The sequence below is a fragment of the Rhinoraja longicauda genome, chromosome 28, assembly GCF_053455715.1.
Source record: "Rhinoraja longicauda isolate Sanriku21f chromosome 28, sRhiLon1.1, whole genome shotgun sequence".
Taxonomy (NCBI): domain Eukaryota; kingdom Metazoa; phylum Chordata; class Chondrichthyes; order Rajiformes; family Arhynchobatidae; genus Rhinoraja; species Rhinoraja longicauda.
The window spans coordinates 30,875,911-30,900,267 of NC_135980.1; the positions used below are offsets into that span (position 1 = coordinate 30,875,911).

General features: G+C 46.1%; 1 protein-coding gene across 1 annotated transcript; it reads left to right on the forward strand.

Moving 5' to 3' along the window:
* Positions 1-605: 605 nt before the first annotated feature.
* Positions 606-23,161, forward strand: LOC144607439 (amyloid-beta A4 precursor protein-binding family A member 3-like). Its single transcript, XM_078424297.1, has 10 exons — positions 606-2,574; positions 6,925-6,961; positions 8,506-8,651; positions 9,985-10,071; positions 11,491-11,667; positions 12,005-12,181; positions 14,557-14,769; positions 18,693-18,812; positions 21,098-21,238; positions 21,943-23,161. Exons 1-10 carry the CDS (start codon positions 1,423-1,425, stop codon positions 22,012-22,014), a joined length of 2,322 nt encoding a protein of 773 aa, XP_078280423.1. The 5' UTR covers positions 606-1,422; the 3' UTR covers positions 22,015-23,161.
* The last annotated feature ends 1,196 nt before the right edge of the window (positions 23,162-24,357 follow it).

The window sequence follows — 24,357 nt, forward strand, 5'->3', positions numbered from 1 at the left end:
TTACCTTGACTGCAAATATTTACTTTGAATAAATTGTGACTATTTTTCTAACCCTGGTCAGAACAGTGTTGCAATGTTTGACCATGTCGTTCTACCCAGGTGTTGCCAGTATTTATGTGGAGGAGGCAGCTTGGAATAAAGTCAATCACTTTAAAACAACATAAAAAGATGTTTACATTCCCAGCACCTCCTGTTACCAGCATCGTCTGTGGCGCAATGCCTCCCCCTGCTGTCAGCGGCAGGGACTGCAGGCGTCCAAGAGCGGGCCGCCCACACAGCTGGGCGATGGAGGCTGGCCCTCTCGTCATCACGTTGTGAGGGTGGGGCGTGGTTGAGGGGGCGCGCTGACGAAATTGGGTGTGTGTGCGCCATCACGTTGCTTGGGGGGGCGGGGCTGGAGGACGCGCTGACGTGTAGGGAGTGCGTGTATGCGTCATGACGTTGCTTAGGGGGCGGGGCTGCGAGGACGCGCTGACGTTGAGGAGTGCGTCATGACGTTGCTTGGGGGGCGGCGCTGGAGGACGCGCTGACGCTGGGGAGTGCGTCATGACGTGTTGGGGGCGGGTCTGGGAGGACGCGCTGACGTTCGGGAGTGCGTGTGTGCGTCATGACGTTGCTCGGGTAGGGGCGGGGCTGAGCCTGCGGCCTGGTCTGACGGACATCTCCGACCCGCCGGTGGCCGAGTGTGAGGAGGGTCTGTCCGCTGTGCGGAGCGACGGGCGTCCAGGAGCCGTGGCGCCAGCGCTCGTTACTCGGTCCGCGATCCCCGGCCTTCGCGGCGGCTACAGCCCGGCCATGGTGGGCTCCGGCTCCGGCAGCGGCAGCGGCCGCCCCGACTGAGGCTGAGCCCCCGGCGCCGTCTCCCCGCAGGCCGGTCTTGCTTTGTCTCCAGGCAGGGTCTGCAGCGCCTTTACAGCGCTGGGCAGCGGGCCAGCGTGTGGGCCACACTGGGCAGCGGGCCGGGTCACCACTGACTGGCTGCAGGGCCAGGGTCTGGGCCACACTGGGCAGCGGGCCGGGTCACCACTGACTGGCTGCAGGGCCAGCGTGTGGGCCACACTGGGCTGAGGGTAAGATTCACCACAAGCCACCTCAGGGTCTAGACTCTGCAGCTCGAGGCAGTGCAGTGCCATTTGCAACAGGCAGCACCAGGCTCTTTGCAGCGCTGGGAAGTTGATGGGTCCATCACTTTGCAGCGGGGTGTTTGCAGCACTAGATAGCGGGCACTGTTCACCACAGACAGCTGCAAGGGCTCTGCACCCCCTTTAACCGCATTGTACCATCTGTGGGTGTCACTGTCAGAAGCATGTTTGAATCTTTATGTAGTGTGAAAATGAACGTTTCTGGATTTTTCGTAGTTGTTTCCTCCCACACCTCTTCATGTTATTCTTGTATTATGAATAATGGTAACGGGAGATTAGTATGAGCAGACAGAAAGGCCTCACGGATCCTGACAGCGAGGCTGTCAGTTTAAGGCAGTGTGTAAATGGGGTTGAGATGAATGAACAAGGATTGGAAAATGATCAAATAAGTGTGGAAAATATTCTGACTGAGGTTGGTTATGATGGCTCGCTGGAAAACGTTCCAGGCACCAACGATACTTTCGGAGGGAATCTGGCTGAAGATTTTTATGGTGATGAGGCTTGTGCACTTATAGTAAATGAAGATGTTAACGGTGAACAGGAAAGCATGGATAATGTGGACTTGAAAAACACAACAACAGAAGAAGTCGACGTTTTGGCAGGTGCTGTGCACTTGTCCAACTTAAATGCTGATTCTGATAACAATTGGATTGAAGATGATGTAAAAATCTTCAGTTCAGGAACTGACAATGTGGAGGAGACCTCCGATGTTGAAGGCGACACGGAGGAAGATGATGACCATTGCCAGATTAAATTACTTTCTGCTCAACTGCGTCAACTTGAGCAAAATGAAGTGATTTTGGAGAACAAAGGCAAGCGGACTTTCAGATCACCAGTAGATGAAGGGGTGGATTCATTAACCATCGATAGTGACGGGCAACAGTTCGCTGTCATCCACCACCAAGATATTTTAACTGACATCAGGCATGAACATTCAGAGTTGCCTGGTGAAAAACCGAGGAATTCTAATGTAAATCTAATGGAAGATCTGAACGAACTGACTGAAGATAGATGTCCAGGAAGAATTTCTGGTTTTAATGGCCATGCAGAGTCTAATGTTCAAGATAAACTCACACCAGCACAAACAATTGCCCAAGAATGGCCAGACGATTCATCTGTAAACGACTTTGGCCAAGTTAAGGGGGCCTCTGAAGCTGTGCGCCGTGACCAGCCATCTCCTGATTTCTTTGCCGATGATGATGTGGCAATGGAGGATTTTTCTCTAGTTGGCAAGCTCTTATTTAAGCAGATGTTGCTGAAGGAAGACTGGAAGAAAGAAGGAGAAGCCTTGTCTTTAGCAGTGAAGGAACTGAAAGAAGAGGTTGAGTGTATTAGCAAAACCTTTTTGCCTGAGGATGATCCTGAGCACGTGGATGTGTCGAGTCATGGTGCTTGTCATAAAAAAGACCCTGTCCAAGAGCAAAATCGAGAGGTAAGAAAGAAAACTTTTAAATTATAAATGTAAAATGCAAGTCGTGTTGCTGACGCTGATGTGAAATCTGGTGCAGGAGATTCAATGTGTCGTGCAAATCTCTCCATCATGATACTAACTTGGCAGATTTACTCATGATGTTTCTTGCTCTGTATTTCTCTCTTAACTCTAAATTTCTTCACATCGTGTTCCGCATGTTAGGCTGCTCTGGGAGGTTCGATCGCATGGGAGAGATAGCTGAATGGATAGCAAATTGGCTCCATGGAAGGAAGCAGAGGGTGGGTTGCTTCTCGGACTGGACTGGAGGCCTGTGATTGGTGGGGTGCCTCAGGGTTCGGTGCTGGGCCCGTTACTGTTTGTCATCTACATCAATGATTTGGATGAGAATATACAGGGCAAGATTAGCAAGTTTGCTGATGATACAAAAGTGGGTGGTCTTACAGATAGTGAGGATGGCTGTGAAAGATTGCAGCAGGATCTGGGTCGATTGGCCAGGTGGGCTGAGGAATGGTTGATGGAACGTAATACAGAGAAGTGTGAGATGTTGCATTTTGGGATGTCTAACACGGGCAGGACCTACACAGTGAATGCTTGGCCTCTGGGGAGTGTTGCAGAGCAGAGGGATCTGGGGTCGAATCGCAGGTAGAAATGGCTTTTGGCACATTGGCCTTCTCAGTCAGAGTATTGAGTATAGAAGTTGGGAGGTCATGTTGCAGTTGTATAAGATGTTGGTGAGACCACAGTTAGAATATTGTATTCAGTTCTGGGCACCATGTTAGAGGAAATATATTGTCAAGCTTGAAAGGGTTTAGAGAAGATTTACGAGGATGTTGCCAGGACTAGAGGGTGTGAACTATAGGGAGAGGTTGAGTAGGCTGGGTCTCTATTCCTTGGAATGCAGGAGGATGAAGGGTGATCTTACAGAGGTGTATAAAATAATGATCATGTAAATGCACAGAGTCTCTTGCCCAGAGTAGGGGAATCGAGGACCAGAGGACATAGGTTCAAGGTGAAGGGGAAAAGATTTCATAGGAATCCAAGTGGTAACATTTCCACACAAAGGGTGGTGGGTGTATGGAACAAGCTGCCAGATGAGGTAGTTGAGACTGGGACTATCCCAACATTTAAGAAACAGTTAGACAGGTACATGGATAGGGCAGCTTTGGAGGGATATGGACCAAGTGCAGGCAGGTGGGATTAGTGTAGCTGGGACATGTTGGCCGGTGTGGGCAAGTTGGGCCGAAGGGCCTGTTTCCACGCTGTATCACTCTGTGACTATGTCAACACTGAAGATAGACACAAAACGCTGGATTAACTTAGCAGGTCAGGCAGCATCTCTGGAGAAAAGGAATAGGTGATGTTTTGGGTCGAGACCCTTCACCCACCTGCCCAATCTATATTCATGTTATATTTCAAAGTTGAGTGTACCATTTTAATTGGTTTGTACAGTCTGGTATTCAGTTTGTGGAGTATTGTAGGTGTTCTTTAACTTTGGTTAACAAAGCCTTAAGTTTAGTTGTCTTAGCAAAGTTACAGGCCAGATAGGTGATTCATGTTGAAGAGAAATTAGTCCATTATCAAATCATAAATAAATTACCCTACAACCTCATTCAAATATTTCAAACGTGTATTTTTGCTGTGCTGTGCGGGTGAAGTCCAACGTGATAATCTGATAGACTTCAGTTACTGGTCCATCAGTTTATTGACGTGTGTGTTTGTATTTCTGTATTAATGTAACATCTACCTGTATTGTTCAGTCACTTGTGCATCTACAAAAAGATATTTGGTGCAAACGTTGCAGACAATTGTGCAAATGTTCAGATGCACAATGGTATGATTTGAATTGTTATTTAAAATGATATTTACAGCACAGAAATGAACAAGTGTTTTTGATGTAAAGCTCTCCCCATCTTATATTGATATCATCATGATATTTTGCTAGTCCTCAGCAACATAGAAGGGCTCCTGGGATCACGAACGACCTGACTCGTCAAAATAAAAATCTTGCATGCTATTCATTATTGAATGAATACAGTATATATTCCATCACCTTAATTATAGTGTTAGTATGATTATTCAATGAAATGAAAGAATTATACCAATTGTCGGGATAGTGATACAGGTGGGGTTGTCAACTGTCCCGTATTAGCCGGGACATCCCATATTTTGGGCTAAATTAGTTTGTCCCGTACGGGACCGCCCTTGTCCCGTATTAGTAGGGTTGCCAACTTCCTCGCTCCCAAATAAGGGACAAAGGGTGACGTCACCGCCCCGTGCCCCACGTGACCTCACCCAGCCAGGCCGGGCGGGGCGGCCGCCATTGGTGGAGCGGGAGCACGTGGCCGCTGGCTGGGTGGAGGTCAGGTGGGGTGCGGGCCGGTGACGTCACCCTTTGCCCCTTATTTGGGAGTGAAGAAGTTGGCAACCCTAGATACAGGAGACATGTTTCTGAATTGCGGAGAAATTGGCTTAATGTACTCTTGCCGAACCTGGGGACTGCCGGCACCTTGTTGAACGTACTGCATGAGGAATCGAGAATGTTATTGCCTTCGAGGGTATTTATTCACAAAATGCTGGAGTAACTCAGCGGGTCAGGCAGCATCTCAGGAGAGAAGGAATGGGTGACGTTTCGGGTCGAGACCCTTCTTCAGCCATTCCTTCTCTCCTGAGATGCTGCCTGACCTGCTGAGTTACTCCAGCATTTTGTGAATAAATACCCTCGATTTGTACCAGCATCTGCAGTTATTTTCTTACACATGTTATTGCCTTCCATCATTCCGCATGTGGCTGAGGTCAACCCCATATGGGATTGCTAGACGCAGTGCATTGAGCACACCACGCAGTTCTAGACTCTACCTTGTTTTTTTTTTTTAATTCACAAGGTGAATTCATACTGTATAATTTGCCAAAGTGTTGGGTCTTAGTATTTCTAGGGGGCAGGTGATGTGGGATAATGTTCTGGATTCATGCAGTAAGTGTGAGGGAATAAAATAGTGACAGCCAGCCCAGAACCCACAGTTCAATTTATGTTCCCCATTTGAGACCAGCTAATTCACCTTCATACAGAGGAGATTTACTAGAATGTTGCCTGGGTTTCAGCACTTAAGCTACAGAGAGAGGTTGAACAGGTTGGGTCTTTATTCTTTGGAGCGTAGAAGGTTGAGGGGGGACTTGATAGAGGTTTTTTAAATTTTAAGAGGGACGGACAGAGTTGACGTGGGTAGGCTTTTCCCTTTGAGAGTGGGGAAGATTCCAACAAGGGGACATAACTTCAGAATTAAGGGACAAAAGTTTAGGGATAACATGAGGGGTAACTTCTTTACTCAGAGGGTGGTGACTGTGTGGAATGAGCTTCCGGTGGAAGTGGTGGAGGCAGGCTCGATTTTATTATTTAAGAGTAAATTGGATAGGTATATGGATGGGAGGGGATTGGAGGGTTATGGTCTGAGAGCAGGTAGATGAGACTAGGTCAGAGAAAGTGGTCGGCGTGGACTAGTAGGGCCGAAAGGGCCTGTTTCCGTGCTGTAATTGTTATATGGTTATATGTATAGGTTGGCTGCAGAAATAAGGAACTGCTGATGCTGGTTTACAAAAAAAGCACAGTGCTGGAGTAACTCAGTGGGTCGGGCAGCGTCTCTGAAGAACATGGGCAGGTGATGTTTTGGGCTGGGACCGTTTTCATCTGGAAGAAGTATAAGAAAATAACTGCAGATGCTGGTACAAATCGAAGGTATTTATTCACAAAATGCTGGAGTAACTCAGCAGGTCAGGCAGCATCTCGGGAGAGAAGGAATGGGTGACGTTTTGGGTCGAGACCCTTCTTCAGACTGAGGACGTTTCGGGTTGAGACCCTTATTCATTTTGTGAATAAATTCATCTGGAAGAAAGGCCCTTGCTTGAAACTTCACCTATCCATGATCTCTAGAGATGCTGCTGAGTTACTCCAGCACTTTGCATCTATTTTGTAATAAGCTTGGTTGTTGAACTATCAACAGACGACATTTTAAATGAACTTGGCAGAAAAGCATACATCAAGTTTATATTTAAGTGTCTTTCTGTACTTGAACAAAGTATTGTAAATTATCTTTGGTAATTGGGGGGTGGGGGGTGGGGAAGACAAATGGGGACCTGGCCTGGGGGAGAGGGGGGCACTTTAGTTTTAGAATCTTCTGCCCAGGGGCTAAGCCTGTGTTTGTTTGTTTGTTCGTTCATTCTGGTTTAGGCGCTGTTTTCAAGTTTTTGTGTGCCTTGTGTGTTGTGACTGTCGGCAGACCAATTTCCCTCCAGGGGTGAATAAAGTTCTATTGTATTGTATTGTATCGTATCGTAAAAGTTTTCTTTTTATTTCAGACGAAGAAGACATTTTCTTTCCCTGCATTTAAGGAAGGTACGTACATTGGCCTCACTTGGGTATGTTTAAGTATGTGCCTAACATTACTGTTCACTCAGCCAAAACATTAAAAAAAGAGATTAGCATTTGTGTCTAGCTTCTTTCAGGTCCAACCCTGTGAAGTCCTTTATTTTTTAAGTGTAGTCACTTTACTAAAGTTGCAAACACAGCAGCTAATTTTCAGACTGAGGTCCAATGACCAGACAATGATGTATAACACACCTCGACCAATGTTATTTAAATGCAAACAGCTAACTTGCACGTTTAGTAGGCATAAAAACTGCAGATGCTGGTTTAAATCGCAGGTAGACACAAAATGTTGGAGTAACTCAGCGGGTCAGGCAGCATCTCGGGAGAGAAGGAATGGGTGACGTTTCGTGTCGAGACCCTTCAGACAGTTTGAAGAAGGTTCTCGACCCGAAACGTCACCCATTCCTTCTCTCCAGAGATGATGCCTGTCCCGCTGAGTTACTCCAGCATTATGTATCAACATTCACACAAGCTTGTAGTTATGTGTAAGCTTGAGTTATTTATTCCAACTGCCAGATCTCTGGCAAGAGTTGTGCCAATGGGATCAAGAGTTGTGCCGAGTTACATCGTTCAAAAGGTTTTCCAGATGCTACCAAGGGTCTGGAAAGGCGGTCGATGGTTATCGTGGAGATTAACGTCACGGTCCATGTGGTACGGGTATGAGGACTCATTCAGCATATTGTGTCTACCTGTGTGTGTTTAGTGTTCAGTTTGTTCTGTGTATGCAGTTTGAATTGATGTGCAATTCTATATGCAATGCCTCCTACAAAATTGGGCCATACAAATACAAGATATCACAAAATGCTGGAGTAACTTAGCAGCTCAGGCAGCATCTCTGGAGAGAAGGAATGGGTGATGTTTCGGTGCGAGACCTGAAACATCACACATTCCTTCTCTCCAGAGATGCTGCCTGACCTGCTGAGTTACTCCGGCATTTTGTGATACCTTTGATTTGTACCAGCATCTGCAGTTATTTTCCTATGCCATACAAATACAAGTTACCATCTCCTTTGCCAATGATAAACTTGTTGATATGTATTGGTTGCTGTTGGAGCTAGTAAATAAGTTTAATATGCTGGGGGTGTTAGTGTTTGGGGTTGTGTAGAGATAGAGAATGGTGATGATGATGCTAAACAGAATGATAAACATAGAAACATAGAAAATAGGTGCAGGAGTAGGCTATTCGGCCCTTTGAGCCAGCACCACCGTTCAATATGATCATGGCTGATCATCCAAAATCAGTACCCTTGATTCTGTTAGCCCTCAGAGCTAAATCCAAAACGCTCTCTTGAATACATGGTGCTGGGGAAACGTGCAAATGTCAGGATTGTTGTCCCGGCTCATTGCCGACAAGAGACAAAATAGGGTCGTTCACTGGACTTTCATGGGAAGAATATCCTGGGAATTACCCATCGATTCTTGTGCTCAGTGTCTTTGGAATGCTTGGTGATGGGATGGATGAAGATGATTTTAACCCTGGACTGACTCATTCTGTTTGGGTCTGTATGTAGTGATGGGACCGTGCGAGTCTGAGGATCTGCTGGATGGAATCATATTTGCCGCGAGTTACCTTGGATCGACCCAGCTATTCTCCGACAAAAACCCATCGACCAATGTGCGAATGTCTCAAGCACAGGAAGCGGTGGGGAGAATAAAGGTGCTTATGTGAAGTTTCTACATTAACGCACACTATTCTTTAGCTGGGAATATTTTCAAAATCTAGTGAAGCGGCTGTGACATTGATGGGCCCCAGGCTGCTGCAGGGCCTCCAGCGGCCCGCTCTCCCGACATGGCACTGCACTGCCTCCTGCAGCTGTGACTGGTATTGCCATCAATGTTTGATATCCTGGGCCAGTAAACACTCATGTAACAGCCTGCAGAATGCAAGCCGGAGTGGGATCTGGTTGTAATCATGTACAGTCTTTTTTTTGACCGGATAGCACACAAACAAAAGCTTTTCACTGTACCTCGGTACACGCGATAATAATAAACTAAACTAAACCAATAAACTAATCTAAATGGCTCCATGAGGCTCTTTTCCTAGACTTGGCTAGAGGAAGCAGCTTCTGAGCATCTGCCTCAGTCTTTGCTCATAGGGCACCCCCTCATCCCAGGAATTGTTGGTGAATCTACGCAGCTTAGTTACCGAGGCGATGTGTCCTCCTTTTGGTGTGACGATCAAAGCTGCTCATGGTACTCTGAAGCTCATAACTGAAAGGAGCAGAATTAGGCCATTCAGCCCATCAGGTCTACTCCGCCATTCAATCATTGCTGATCTATCTCTCCCTCCTAACCCCATTATCCTGCCTTCTCCCCATAACCCCGGACATTTGCACTAATCAAGAAACTATCTAACTCTGCCGTAAAATATCCACTGACTTGGTCTCCACAGCCGTCTGTGGCAATGAATTCCACAGATTCACCACCATCATCTGCCTTCTAAAGGAACATCCTTTAATTCTAAAGCTGGCCTCTGGTCCTAGACTTTCCCACTAGTGGAAACATCCACTCTATCCGAGGCCTTTCACTATTCGATACATTTCAATGAGGTTCCCCTCTCATCCTTCTAAAGCCAAACTTCAAACCAAGTAAAACCTGAACCCAAACAATCTGAACAGCATTTCTTACTTTTCCAAACCCCCCCTTGTGAATTCACACTTGGGTTGTGAGTATTCTCCATCGAGGCTGGGGGATAAAAGACCTGAAGTTAGTTTATTATTAGTTATATTTATTGTTTTTTTATATTTGTTGTGTGGGTTTGTGCTTGAATGGCTGGAAGAATTGAATGGCCCCGGTGTCCTCACCCAGCCAGCGCCCGCCATTGGTGGAGTGGGAGCACGTGGCCGCTGGCTGGGTGAGGTCACGTAGGGCGCGGGGCGGTGACCTCACCCTTTGTCCCTTATTTGGGAGTGAGGAAGTTGGCAACCCTATGTGTGTCTGTGTCATTGGAAATGCAGGTTCAGTGACTACTTTGTGATTCCATTTATTAGGCACCAGAAGGAGAGTCGCAACCAATGACTGGAGTAGATCTGTTTATATCGACACAACGCATTAAAGTGTTGAACGCAGAAACACAGGTAATGGGTCATCTGAACTCTGAGGAATGAATCCGAACTTTTCTGCACAAAATACTTTTTTGTTTCTCTCCATTGTTTGGTGCTCAAACTATAGAGAAAAAATCTACTGAAACCAGTTTAAAGTTATTATTTTTATTTATAATTTTTTTTATAACAATGGTTCGTAAACTGCCAAAATATTGACCACTTAATCTGTATTGACACATAAATATTGGGCAGAGCACTAAAACCTCCACTTTACTAAAATAGACTCACTGAGAAAGTATGGGACCTCAGTTTAACACCACAATCAAAAGACTTTATCTCCAAGTCAACAACATTCACACAATGTGTGGGAAAGAAAACTGCTGATGCTGGTTTAAGCCGAAGGTAGACTCAGCGGGACAGACAGCATCTCTGGAGAGATGGAATGGGTGAAGCTTTGGGTCGAGAACCTTCTTCACCCATCCCTTCTCTCCAGAGATGCTGCCTGTCCCGCTGAGTTACTCCACCATTTTGTGTCAACATTCACACAATCTTGCGATAATGTGTAAACTTGAGTTATTTATTCCAACTGCCAGCTCTCTGGCAAGAGTAGTGCCAATGGGATCAAGATTTGTGCCGTGTTACACAGTTCAAAAGGGTTTCCAGGTGCCACCAAGGGTCTGGAAAGGCGGTCGATGGTTATCGTGGAGATTAACGTCAGGGTTCATGTGGTAAGGGGATGAGGACTCATTGACATCCCAGTGGGGGCTGAGCTGCTGTGCTATTCTAGACACAAAATGCTGGAGTAACTCCAGCATCTGTGGGGAGATGGCAGGCGCTGTGCTATAACGATGGCCCCCTGCAGTGTGTTGGTATTTGCAGGTAGTTGATGATGCTCAAATGTCAGACAAATCAATGGCTGTAAAGTGCTCAGATATGTGTGAGGATGAGATTCACTGTGTATCTATATTTCACAGCTTAGACATGTCAGTGTGTATGCCTGAAGCCATTGCTTAGTGTCCTACCATCATTTATCTGAGTAACATGGTGTCAAGTGTTAACACAAGGCCATTTTGCCAATTTAACTATTGTAGTTTAGTTTAGTTTAGAGATACAGTGCAGAAACAGGCCCTTCGGCCCATCGGGTCGGCGCCGACCAGCGATCCCCACTATTGTGGATCAACACTATCCTACACCCACTAGGGACAATTTACATTTGTACCAAGTCAATTAACTTACAAACCTGTACACCTTTGGAGTGTGGGGGGAAACCGGAGATCTCGGAGAAACCCCATACAGGTCACGGGGAGAACGTACAAACTCCGTACCGACAACACCCGTAGTCGGGATAGAACCCGAATCTCCGGCGCTGCATTCGCTGTAAGGCAGCAACTCTACCGCTGCTCCGCCTGATAAAGTGAGTGGAGTTTCTCATTCAATTCCTCCGTGCTGTAGGAAGCCCTGATGGACCACCCTCTGCAGACCATCTCATACATTGCAGACATCGGCACGACAATCGTGTTCATGGCTCGGCGGCGACTGCCACGTAAACCTCCCGACCAAGAGACTGGGAGCTGTGCGGCTGGGAAACGGGAGTACAAGATGATCTGCCATGTCTTTGAGTCTGAAGATGTGAGTACCTTGCATCGTTCTTTCATTAAGTGTAAGTTTCCAAGCAATAATCTCTGGACTGCAGGGATTTCTGTCTGTGCTTATAAAATGTCTGCTCGTGTTGACTTAACAATGGCTAATTGTTGGCCCTGTTCACTGGTGATACTTTTTGCCGTTGTGACGTGATTTTCCTCTGGCTGTTTGTTAATTGTTTGAAATCTGTATCTGTAGGGCATTGTTAAGAGTTCATCACTGCTCCACTGTACCCTGAGAATGTATAAAGAACCCATGGTGTGATTGAATTATCAATTCAATCCATTGATTAGTTTTTTCCCTTTCATATTGCCTTTGCTTGCAGGCTACTCTCATCGCACAGGCTATAGGGCAAGCTTTTACTGTGGCATACCAGCAGTTTTTGAATGCCAATGGTATCAACCCTGCAGACCTGAGTCCCACACAGTACAATGATTTACTCGACACTGAGTTCTACAACGGGGACCTTGTTCACTTCTCCAAATCTGAGAACTCTAAAGAGGTGAGTGCCTATGGTGACAACCTCGAGCGTGATTTACAAGTCACAAGCCGAAGGTGATGTTTGAAAATAATGAAGGATGCAGAAATGATTGGCAGAGTTAGGATGGATACGATACGATAAAACTTTATTCATCCCCGGAGGGAGATTGGTCTGCCGACAGACACAACACACAGCAAGGTACACGAAAACTTGACATTGAAAGTGAAATGAAAAAGAAAAAGACAAGCGACTGTTGGCTGGCTGCTGTGTGTACAGCGCCTTCATTGGAACAAATAAACAAACAAACAAACACAGACTTATCCCCTGGGCAGAGGATTCTAAAACTGGAGTGCCCCCACCCCCTCAGACAGGGTCCCCCTTCGCTCTCTCACTGTCCCTCACAGCGGTCCCCTCCACCCACACTGGATCCCCATTGTCCAGCCCTCACACTCATCGACCGCGAGGCTCCCGTTGCCACCAGGGCCCACGTTGCCACCGAATCTCCCACTGCCGCCACCGCTGAGGCTCTTTCGGCCCAGACAGGCTTCTCCGCAGTCCCCTGGAAGGCCTGTGGGGCGGGTCAGGCCTACCGGGGCGCGTTCCAGTCTTCGGCCGTCGTTCGCTCCCCGGGACCCTCCCACCGCGCCCGGCTCCCCGGGACCCTCCAACCGCGCCCGGCTCCCCGGGACCCTCCCACCCCGCGCGAGGCTCCCCGGGACACAATGCCGGATGGCAAAATTTAAGAACATAGAATAACCGCGACACCTTTGATTTCAACCATCTCTCCCTGCCAGTCCCTTTATGCATCTAACGTTTCAATAAGTTAGTATAAGAAAATAACTGCAGCTGCTGGTACAAATCGAAGGTATTTATTCACAAAATGCTGAAGTAACTCAGCAGGTCAGGCAGCAGCTCAGGAGAGAAGGAATGAATGGGTGACGTTTCAGGTCGAGACCCTTCTTCAGACTGAATGTCGTTTACCTAAAAATGTTTCAATAAGTTGATCTTTCCTTCTTCTAAGTGACAGACTGCCTTTACGATACGAACCCACACCGTACAACAGAACTTGATTTATCCCAGGAGGGAAATTGATCAATTACTTATAAAATAATGTCTTCATCCCAGAAAATATCTTAAATCATTTTAAATTATGTTCATAAACTCTCATCTCCCATGATTTTAGGTCCATTTATTATGACAGCAACAGTGAAGGCAAAAGCAACAGAGTTGTTTAATGTCTCAATTATTACACCACCATTCATTCCACCTTCATCCTCCCAATGTATAATTCTGGATGCTTGGATCTCTCTTTATAAAGGCCTATCTCAACAAGGACTTGAGAGCCACCCAGAGACTAATTGGTTTTGCAGCACAGTAGAGTAGTGTTTTTAAGTAAAGCAGACCAGGAAATTTAGTTTAGTCTGGACATGCAGCATGGAAATGAGCCCTTCGGCCCACTGTGTCCACACCGACCATTGTTCACGGTAGTTCCATGTTTTCTCACTTTCTCATCCATGCCTTCCCCAGTGGAGGCCAAATAACCAATAAACCTACATAGAGACATAGAGAGTTGGGAAGAAACTGGAACACCCTGAGGAAACCCACGCAGTCACAGAGAGAGCGTGCAAACTCCACATAAACGTCACCTGAGGTCAGGATCTAACCTGGGTGTCTTGATTGTGAGGCAACATCTCTACCAGCTGAGCCACTATGCTGTCCTTGCAAAACAAACGATATCAATTCTCAGTACTTTCTTCCAAGAACACTAAAGTTCACTGTGTTGTATGTAACATACGCAGTGAAAGATTTGCAAGGAGCCAGCAGGCAGAGTCAGGATTTGAACCTGGGTCTCTGGTGCTGTAAGGCAACAACTCTACTGCTGCGCCACCGTGCTGCCCTAGTTGTCAGGGTTCATCCCACTTTTGCCAACAGCTCATAAACGTGGGGATTTAAAAATGAATAAGGAGATCTTGGAGAGAGAAAAGCAGTAAAAGATGTTAGAGAGAGGGATGAAAGTGAAGATGTGTGATACTGCCTGAGGGCTGCAGTACTTCAGGGATTGCAACAGCGTCTCCCTGTGAGAGGTCGAGGGAAACTGATAGAACAGGCAGGGTCGAGACTGCTGGTGGAAATTGGGATCAGTTATTCCTTTTAGCCTTTGTGAATTCTTTACTTTGTTATAATCCTTAGCGTTACATAATTTAGTCTATTTTCACAGAGCATAATTTCGTTATAAAGGATTGGAGCAGAATTAGGCCATTCGGCCCATCAAGTCTACTACACCATTCAATCATGGCTGATCTATCTCCCTCCTAACCCCATTCTCCTGCCTTCTCCCCATCACCTCTGACACCCGCACTAATCAAGAAACTGATACACTGCTCTTGTGTGCACAGGTCCGTATTGACAAGGGGAAAGGTGAGATCCTTGGCCTTGTGATCGTCGAGTCGGGCTGGGGGTCTCTCCTGCCCACTGTGGTGGTAGCCAACCTCATGCACTGCGGGCCCGCAGAGCGCTCGGGAGAGCTGAACATCGGCGATCAGATCATCTCTGTGAACGGCACCAGTTTAGTTGGCCTGCCCCTCGCTACCTGCCAGGGCATAATCAAGGTACTCAATCCCAGCCGCACTGCCATTCCTGTGCATTGCTTTGGCTTTTGTTTTTGTTAATCCATTAAATGGTTTAATGTACTGTAATAATAACTTCAATGCATGTAATTGGTTCCTTATATAATCTGGACATTCACCAGAGCATCTGGATGTTAGTTGGTAGATTTCTTCTCTGGTATAGATGACGAGTCACAACAAGTAGCAAACTCTCAGGCATCTACTTCAGCCTAAGTATCTAACTTTACCAAGTTAAGTATCTAACTTTACCAAGTTAAGTATCTAACCCAGCCAAGGTAAGTATCTAACTTTACCAAGTTAAGTATCTAACTTTACCAAGTTAAGTATCTAACTTTACCAAGTTAAGTATCTAACTTTGCCAAGTTAAGTATCTAACTTTACCAAGTTAAGTATCTAACTTTACCAAGTTAAGTATCTAACTTTGCCAAGTTAAGTATCTAACCCAGCCAAGGTAAGTATCTAACTTTACCAAGTTAAGTATCTAACTTTACCAAGTTAAGTATCTAACTACCAAGTTAAGTATCTAACTTTGCCAAGTTAAGTATCTAACCCAGCCAAGGTAAGTATCTAACTTTACCAAGTTAAGTATCTAACTTTACCAAGTTAAGTATCTAACTTTGCCAAGGGGATTTCAGGTTCAGTGCACTAATACGTCACAGCAGCCTCTGACATTTTTCATAGAGCGACTCCTCACAGAGCCAGTGACGGAGTTGATCCTGGCCTGGGCTGCTTTTACTGTGGTGTTTGCATCTTCTCCCCACAACTGTGTACATTTCCACCAGGAATTTTAGTTTCCTGTCATTTCCCACCGATATGTTAGTAGGTTAATCATATCATATCATATCATATCATATATATACAGCGCGGAAACAGGCCTTTTCAGCCCACCAAGTCCGTGCCGCCCAGCGATCCCCGCACATTAACACTATCCTACACCCACTAGGGACAATTTTTTACATTTACCCAGTCAATTAACCTACATTTACCCAGTCAATAATTGGCTGCTGTTAATCAGTTTGTCAGCTTTGTCAGTTTCGTTTTTTGTTACGTGTACCGAGGTACAGTGAAAAGCTTTTTGTTGTGTGTTGACCAGTCGGCAGAATCCTCCCATAATCCCAAATCCCCCCTCAGTATAGGTGGGAATCAGAGGTGACATTGAATAACCCTGAGAGAGGAATAATTACAGAGAACTAAAGAGAAGGCACCAATTCCAACTTTGTTGATCTGCTGTCAACCAAAGAAACAACTGACCTACATCTATCTATATACTAAAACTCTTGTTTGTTTGTTTGTTTGTTCCGGAACTACAGCCAAAATGGTACACGATAGCGCGACAGTTTTAGGCCCACCTTACTCACCGTTGTCCCTTTGGTGCTAATGGAAGAAGTTTCATTGAAATTGGTGTTATATTTTTAATGTTATTCACATTTTAAAGTTTAAATCTGTCTCCTAGGGAGGGGGGCAGAAGGGAGGATAAGGGGGGGTTGAGGGGGATGGAGTGGGAGGGAAGGGGGGAAGGGAGGGGGAGGGGGGGGAGTGGGGAGGGGGGGAAGTGGGGAGGGGGGTGGGGGGGAGGAGAGCATGCTGCACCAATGCAGGAGAGGTTTGGGCCCAACGGATCCACTTGGTCTAGTTTGTAATATAAATATGATGTCGGTGGAACATTTTATTATGCCCCTTGACTAGTTATGCACAGTGTATCAGGTTTCCTGCTCTTAATCTGCATGTAGTGACCTACTTTGCACATTCCTGATCCACTGCCACTGGGCAAAGAGAGGATTGGGCTTGTTTGGTGCTCTTTGTGTTTGAATAACCAGAGAAGAAAAGGGGAAGTTTGTGTGAACGTTTTGCATTAAGCAGTGCACTCTGCAGGGGGGAAGAGTGGATGGGGCAGCAGAGAAATTGGGCAGGAAGTTTGATTTTCCATCAATGATATTTTATAAGAAGTGTAAGTTTAAGACTGGAACTGTCAGTGTAAGGTGGGGCATTGCTTCAGATTGATTATTTCCAGTAAACCACTACATCCACTTGTGGTTTTCTCAGGCTCTTTACATGCAAATGACATTTAAATTCATCCAATTCACTGGATGAATTTAAAAGATAGAGCTCTAGGGGCTAGCGGAATCAAGGGATATGGGGAGAAGGCAGGCACTGGTTACTGATTGTGGATGATCAGCCATGATCACAATGATTGGCGGTGCTGGCTCGAAGGGCCAAATGGCCTCCTCCTGCACCTATTTTCTATGTTTTTATGTATGAGGTGATGAGATACATGAAGAGGATTCATTTTCACAGGGAGGCTCATTACCGTGGCAATCTGTTTCCACAAACTAAATTGAGCTATTTATTCACACAATGCTGGAGTAACTCAGCAGGTCAGGCAGCATCTCGGGAGAGAAGGAATGGGTGACGTTTCGGGTCGAGACCCTTCTTCAGACTGATGTCAGGGGGGCGGGACAAAGGAAGGATATAGGTGGAGACAGGAAGATAGAGGGAGATCTGGGAAGGAGGAGGGGAAGAGAGGGACAGAGGAACTATCTAAAGTTGGAGAAGTCGATGTTCATACCATTGGGCTGCAAGCTGCCCAGGCGAAATATGAGGTGCTGTTCCTCCAATTTCCGGTGGGCCTCACTATGGCACTGGAGGAGGCCCATGACAGAAAGGCCAGACTGGAAGTGGGAGGGGGAGTTGAAGTGCTCGGCCACCGGGAGACCAGTTTGGCCAATGCGGACCAAGCTGAATTAAACTAAATTGAGCTGGTCAGGATATTTTTGGCATCTCCCCACTAGAGGGTAGTATAATATTCACAAGGGATGAGAGTAAGACTCCAACGACACTCAATATGTTTGTCACCATCTCGGATAAAGCAGCCTGCCGTGTTAGTGCCACATCCATCACATGAAATATTTATTGCAGGGATAACATCTGCAGGTCGTGCTGCAGCAAGTTGTTGGTGTTTCTTTGTCTGTAGCTCCCAAATCAACAATTGCCCCACACGCTGAGACACGTGGACATCATCACCAAATGGCCTTCAGAGTTCGACATCATCCTGACATAAAACGCTATCCACCAAGCCTTGCATTTGTAAAATGGCTACCAAGTCCTCAAATTCCCCGTTTTCTCTGACTTGTGCCTGTATGTTTTGTTTAGTTCAGAGGTACAGCGCGGAAACAGACCCTTCAGCCCACCGAGTCCGCGCCGACCAGCGATCCCCGCACATTAACACTATCCTCTACACACACTAGGGACAATTTCACATTTATACCAAGCCGATTAACCTACAATCCTGCACGCCTTTGGAGTGCGGGAGGAAACCGGAGATCCTGGAGAAAACTAACGCAGGTCACGGAGAGAACGTACAAACTCCGTACAGACAGCGCCCGTAGTCAGGATGGAACCCGGGTCTCTGGCGCTATAAGGCAGCAACTCTACCGCTGTGCCGCCCTGTATGTATGGAGAAGCATTGGCAGAGTGGTGGGTGGATGTGCTGGCCCCTGCAGGCTGTAGGCATCCTTTGTGAACTCGGCTCCCAGCAGTATCTGCGTGGTTGGGTTAAAGGCCCTTGTTTAACTGCATCTTGCCCTTGCTCGGCCTACGTGTTATATCAATATTTTGCCAGGTAGTTGCATTTGCACTCTGAACACTTCACTACATCGGAACCCTGGGGCCTGTACTCAGGGAAAAATAAGTGACTGATAAATGGTAAGTAGCTGTTATAGGAGAACAGGTCATGTCGTTGACATGTGAACCTTGATCTACAGTAAGGTTCCAATTATTCAGTGCAATTTCTGCTAATTTGCAGAATTGCTACCACTGCCAAGTGTGCCACAGATGATTTTTTCTGGTGGGTCTTTCTGTTGATCGTAAGCATTCTTATCTCACATGTTAATGTATTGGTTTTTAAGGACATGAAATATCAGTGTGAAGTGAAGCTCAATATTGTGCGCTGTCCTCCGGTCACCACGGCCATCATCAAACGACCAGACCTGAAGCTTCAGCTGGGATTTAGTGTTCAGGATGGCATTGTAAGTACAAACCATGGCATCAATCGTTTTTAAACAAGATTTTTGTTTTCAAGAGGGAGTTAGATTTAGCTCTTAGGGCTAACGGAATCAAGGGATATGGGGAGAAAGCAGGAACGGGGTACTAGACGATAGACAATAGGTGCAGGAGGAGGCCATTCGGCCCTTCGAGCCTGTACGCACCGCCATTCAATGTGATCGTGGCTGATCATTCTCAATCAGTACCCCGTTCCTGCCTTCTCCCCAAACCCCCTGACTCCGCTATCCTTAAGAGCTCTATCTAGCTCTCTCTAGCAAGCATTCAGAGAATTGGCCTCCACTGCCTTCTGAGGCAGAGAATTCCACAGATTCACAACTCTATGACTGAAAAAGTTTTTCCTCATCTCAGTTCTAAATGGCCTACTTCTTATTCTTAAACTGTGGCCCCTTGTTCTGGACTCCCCCAACATTGGGAACATGTTTCCTGCCTCTAGCGTGTCCAACCCCTTAATAATCTTATACGTTTCGATAAGATCCCCTCTCATCCTTCTAAATTCCAGTGTATACAAGCCGTGTATACTGATTTTGGATGATCAGTAATGATCATATTGAATGGCGGTGCTGGCTTGAAGGGCCGAATGGCCTACTCCTGCACTTATTTTCTATGTTTCTAAGATACCAAAGTAATTTTAACTGACCCACCCAATGGGAATTTCTTCTCTCCCAGAGCCTCCCTTTTTCTTTATAAGAATAAGATTTTCATTTCACACACAGATACAAATGCAGATTTTCCAGCAGTCAGCTGATGTCAGAGGTTGCCACATCAAATCCATACCAGGATAAACTAAATTCTGATTTTGTAAATTGTCTTTCTAGGGATATTTTTCTTTATTTTTGTTATCTTGATAACTAAATATGAACTAGTAACCTTTCTCAAATTTTAAGTTTGAGAATTGTTGAGAATAATAGTTTATTATTGCCACTTGGACCGAGTAACAGGGAAAATCTTTTTTGTTGCGTGCTATCCAGCCACGAAAAGACTACATGAAATTGCAGTGAATTGTGGACGCAGCCCAGACCATCACACAAACCAACCTCTCTTCCATCGCCTCCATCTACACCTCACGCTGCCTCGGCAAGGCCAGCAGCATAATCAAGGACCAGTCTCACCCTGGCCACTCCCTCTTCTCCCCTCTCCCATCAGGCAATAGGTACAGAAATGTGAAAACGCACACCTCTAAATTCTGGTACAGTTTCTTCCCGGCTGTTATCAGGCAACTGAACCACCTTACCGCATGAAGAGAGCAATGCTGAACTACTAGCTAACTTTGATCGGACTTTATTGGCTTTATCTTGCACTAAACGTTATTCCCTTATGTATCTGTACACTGTGGACGGCTCGATTGTAATCATGTATTGTCTTTCCACTGACTGGTTAACACGCAACAAAAACTTTTCACTGTATCTCGGTACTTGTGACAATGAACTATGGGATAGTCCCGGCCTCGACTACCTCCTCTGGCAGCTTGTTCCATCCACCCATCGCCCTTTGTGTGAAAAGGTTACCCCTTCTTCAGGGTCTGGAACCGAAACGTCACCCATTCCCTCTCGCTTAGATGCTGCCTGACCCGCTGAGTTACTCCAGCATTTTGTGATACCTTCGATTTGTACCAGCATCTGCAGTTATTTTACTACACCCATTGTTCAGTTTAGTTTATTGTCACCTGTACTGAGGTACAGTGAAAAGCTTTTTGTTGCATGCTAACCAGTCAGCGGAAAGACTATACATTGATAACAATCGAGCTGTCCACAGTGTACAGATGTATGATAAAGGGAATAACATTTAGTGCAAGATAAATTCCAGTGAAGTATGATTAAAGATGGTCCGAGTGTCTCCAATGAGGTAGATGGCAGGTCAGGGTGGCACTCTTGTTTTAGATAGGATGGTTCAGTTGCCTGAAACTGTCCCTGAATCTGGAGGTGTGCGTTTTCACACTTCTGTACCTCTTGCCTGATGGGAGAGGGGAGAAGAGGGAGTGACCGGGGTGAGACTGGTCCGTGATTATGCTGCTGGCCTTGCCGAGGCAGCGTGAGGTGTGGATGGAGTCAATGGAAGGGAGGTTGGTTTGTGTGATGGTCTTCACTGTGTCCATAATTCTCTGCAATTTCATTGTCGAAGATGTTCTATAGAAATAATGACTGTACTTTACTGTTTATTAGTATCACTAAAATTGTCCTAATGGAAAAGCAGTAACCATTTGGCATCCTGCAGATCCCGTTTTAATGCAGTTAAATGTTATTATACCTAGATCTACAGCCTCATGAGAGGTGGCATTGCAGAACGGGGTGGAATTCGAGTTGGACACAGAATCATTGAAATAAACGGACAGAGTGTTGTTGCAACCCCACATGAAAAGATTGTGCAGAGACTGTCAAATGCCACTGGTGAGGTAAGGACAACATTAGCTGCCGTTTATTTGTTTGGAGATTTCTTTCTCATCTCTATTTAATGAGAGGTTTCCAGTTCACCGATAGAGTCACAGAGTGATACAGTGTAGAAACAGGCTCTTCGGCCCAACTTGCCCACACCGGCCAACATGTCCCAGCTACACTCGTCCCACCTGCCTGCGTTTGGTCCATATCCCTCCAAACCTGTCCTATCCATGTACCTGTCTAACTGTTTCTTAAACGTTGGGATAGTCCCAGCCTCAACCACCTCCTCTGGCAGCTTGTTCCACACACCCACCGCCCTTTGTGTGAAAACGTTACCCCTCAGATTCCTATTAAATCTTTTCCCCTTCACCTTAAACCTATGTACAAACTCTGTACAGACAGCACCCGTAGTCAGGATGGAACCCGGGTCTCCGGCGCTGCGAGGCAACAACTCTACCGCTGCGCCACCGTGCGTCCCCTGATGTTGATTGAAAGGTCGGTATTGGCAAGGAGAGTGACGATAAAGAGCTGCAAGGGTGATAATTTAACACCAGTTCGTGGCCGGAATATTTACTTGCTGCTCAGACCAGCATTAATGTGGATGGGATTAAACCTGTGTTGTCTGCTTCATGGTTTATTATTGCCTGAAGCTGAGCCTTATGTTTCTGAGAAGGCGAGACATTTGGGAATATTTATACCGTGACAACCGTTTCTTTTCTAGATCCACATAAAGACGATGCCAGCTGCAACATATCGATTACTAACTGGACAAGAGCAGCCCATATACATTTAAGAACCAGTGTCACCATTAGCCAGCTGAAACACTTGTGGCATCCATGGGTTCCGTGTTGCCACTGCCTGCTTTGTTGTGCCTCACCAGTCTGCATTTGCATGTTGAAGATGACTTCACACAGCCACTCCCACCCTGCACCCTGTCAGCTGGAGTTGAGATCTGCAGCATCACATCGTGGCAGGGTGCAAGGGAGAAGCAAGCTAACCTGGGGCTGTCCGGTCAGCTGCCCTTCCACTCATGCAGGACGGCACTGTTTCTCACCAAGAAGATTTTGCACATAACTTCCTCCATGTCACCAGCTAAACTAGATGTCTCATCACATCTGCTCAGATATTTTATTTAAGAAGAAACTCATTGGACTTATTTTAATAATGGCAAGAGCATAAGTTTAATAATTTTAACCAATTAAAACAAAAATCACTAAGGGATATTTGTATTCAGCGGACCAGTGTGTTGAACGGATAATGTTTCAAGGATTATGGAAGGGGAGGGAATAAGTCTTAGAAACAATGAAACAGTCGGCCTGGACCTTGGTCTGCAAGCTGTTGTGCATTGTTAGTTAAAGGTACCTTTTCATCCTGTGACAACCTGCCATCGGGACGTTTGGCTGTTGTTTTCCAACGTTGCTCCATGCATACCACATGCAGTTTACTACATTCTGTACAGCTCTTCCTCGAAAGCACCAGGGCAGTCTTTTGTATCTCTTCGTAAGGGGATGGAAAATCGGTCTAGACTTGCTTGTTTCTGCATGCCATCCATTGTCTCTTGCAGGGACGTGCATGCGTGATCAGTAAGCAATGAACGGATTGGGCTCGTTGCAATGTCTTGCTGACCACGTGTATTGTTGAGAATCCCAGGCTGCCTCACTTAGAAATACACGCCTTTGTGCCTTGAAAACTGCCATTACGCTAGCCATAATTGCCATGCCTGGAGTGTTTTTTCAGGGATATAACTAGGTAAAACCCACACAGTAACGATTGCACATTTTTGCATGAACGTGAAGATTAGCTGAGGTGTTGCTGACCTTCTCTAGAGGTTTAGGATAAAAACTGCAGATGCTGGTTAAAATCGAGGGTAGACACACAATGCTGGAGTAACTCAGCGGGTCAGGCAGCATCTCGGGAGAGAAGGAATGGGTGACGTTTCGGGGCGTCCCGCCCCCTCCCCTGACATCAGTCTGAAGAAAGGTCTCGACCCGAAACGTCACCCATTCCCTCTCTCCCGAGATGCTGCCTGACCCGCTGAGTTACTCCAGCATTGTGTGTCTAGATGTTCTAGATGTTCATCTGTTGGCCAATACCAATTTGTTGTTCTGTGCTGAGACCTTTGGGGTTGGTTCTGATGGTTTATTTAAGATCATTGCTCCTAGATTAAGGGAGAGTGCATGAATCAGTCCAGAATTAGACACAAAAAGCTGGAGTAACTCAGCAGGACTCTGGAGAGAAGGGATAGGTCGGGAGAAGGGTTTTGACCCGAAACATCACCCATTCCTTCTCTCCAGAGATGCTGCCGGTTACTCCAGTTTTTCTGTGTCTATTTTCGGTTTAAACCAGCATCTGCAGTTCTTTCGTCCACAATCAGTCCGGGGTTTTTGCACCTGATCATCATTGCATGGGATTTGTTTGGAAAATGCACGTGGGCCTAAGATTTAGGTTCTCGGTGTACCAGGTTGTGTGTGCATTGATCTGTCCTGCAGCAGGGATCGCTGTGCTCAGGCTAAGGCAGTGTTTTGCTGCACATCTGCAGCTTTCTCCACAGCTGCAGCTTGGCCTCTAATATTAATGCTCAGTGGCTTGTGAGCTGCTCCGCTCAGTGTTTGGGTCAATGTCACACTGATTCATACACGTTGCCTTTCCTGCATGGGTGTGCTACTGAACTCTTCCAAAGGAATGTGCTTTTAACATCAGACGTTTAGTTAATGGAAGTGCAAGCACCTGGTCCTATAAAAGACCTGAAGCAATTTTCTAACGCAACGCTTTCTCTGGTGCCCATTAACGCCTTTCATTGCAGTAACGTTACTGTGGCATAAATGCATTAATTTAGTAAAATAATGGATGGCGTGAGTTTCCATATTGTTAATGAAAACAACATTCTCAACATGCTGGAAATCTGAAATAAAAACGAATTGGTGGAACAGTCCTTGAGTTGGGTAACTATTGTGAGCAAAGAATAATTTGCAGTTCAGGCCAACCACCGTTAAACTTTAGACTCAAAATGCTGGAGTAACTCAGCGGGTCAGGCAACATCTCGGGAGAGAAGGGATGGGTGACGTTTCGGGCAGGACTGCCCCCTCCCCTGACATCAAACTGAAGAAACGTCACCCATTCCTTCTCTCCAGAGATG

Bases quoted from the DNA above. Each gene is read 5' to 3' on its own strand.
- LOC144607439 (XM_078424297.1), top strand. From the start codon at position 1,423: ATGAGCAGACAGAAAGGCCTCACGGATCCTGACAGCGAGGCTGTCAGT. The intron at 2,575-6,924 runs GTAAGAAAGAAA...TTTTTATTTCAG, and splicing joins TCCAAGAGCAAAATCGAGAG to ACGAAGAAGACATTTTCTTT. The intron at 21,239-21,942 runs GTAAGGACAACA...TTTCTTTTCTAG, and splicing joins TGTCAAATGCCACTGGTGAG to ATCCACATAAAGACGATGCC.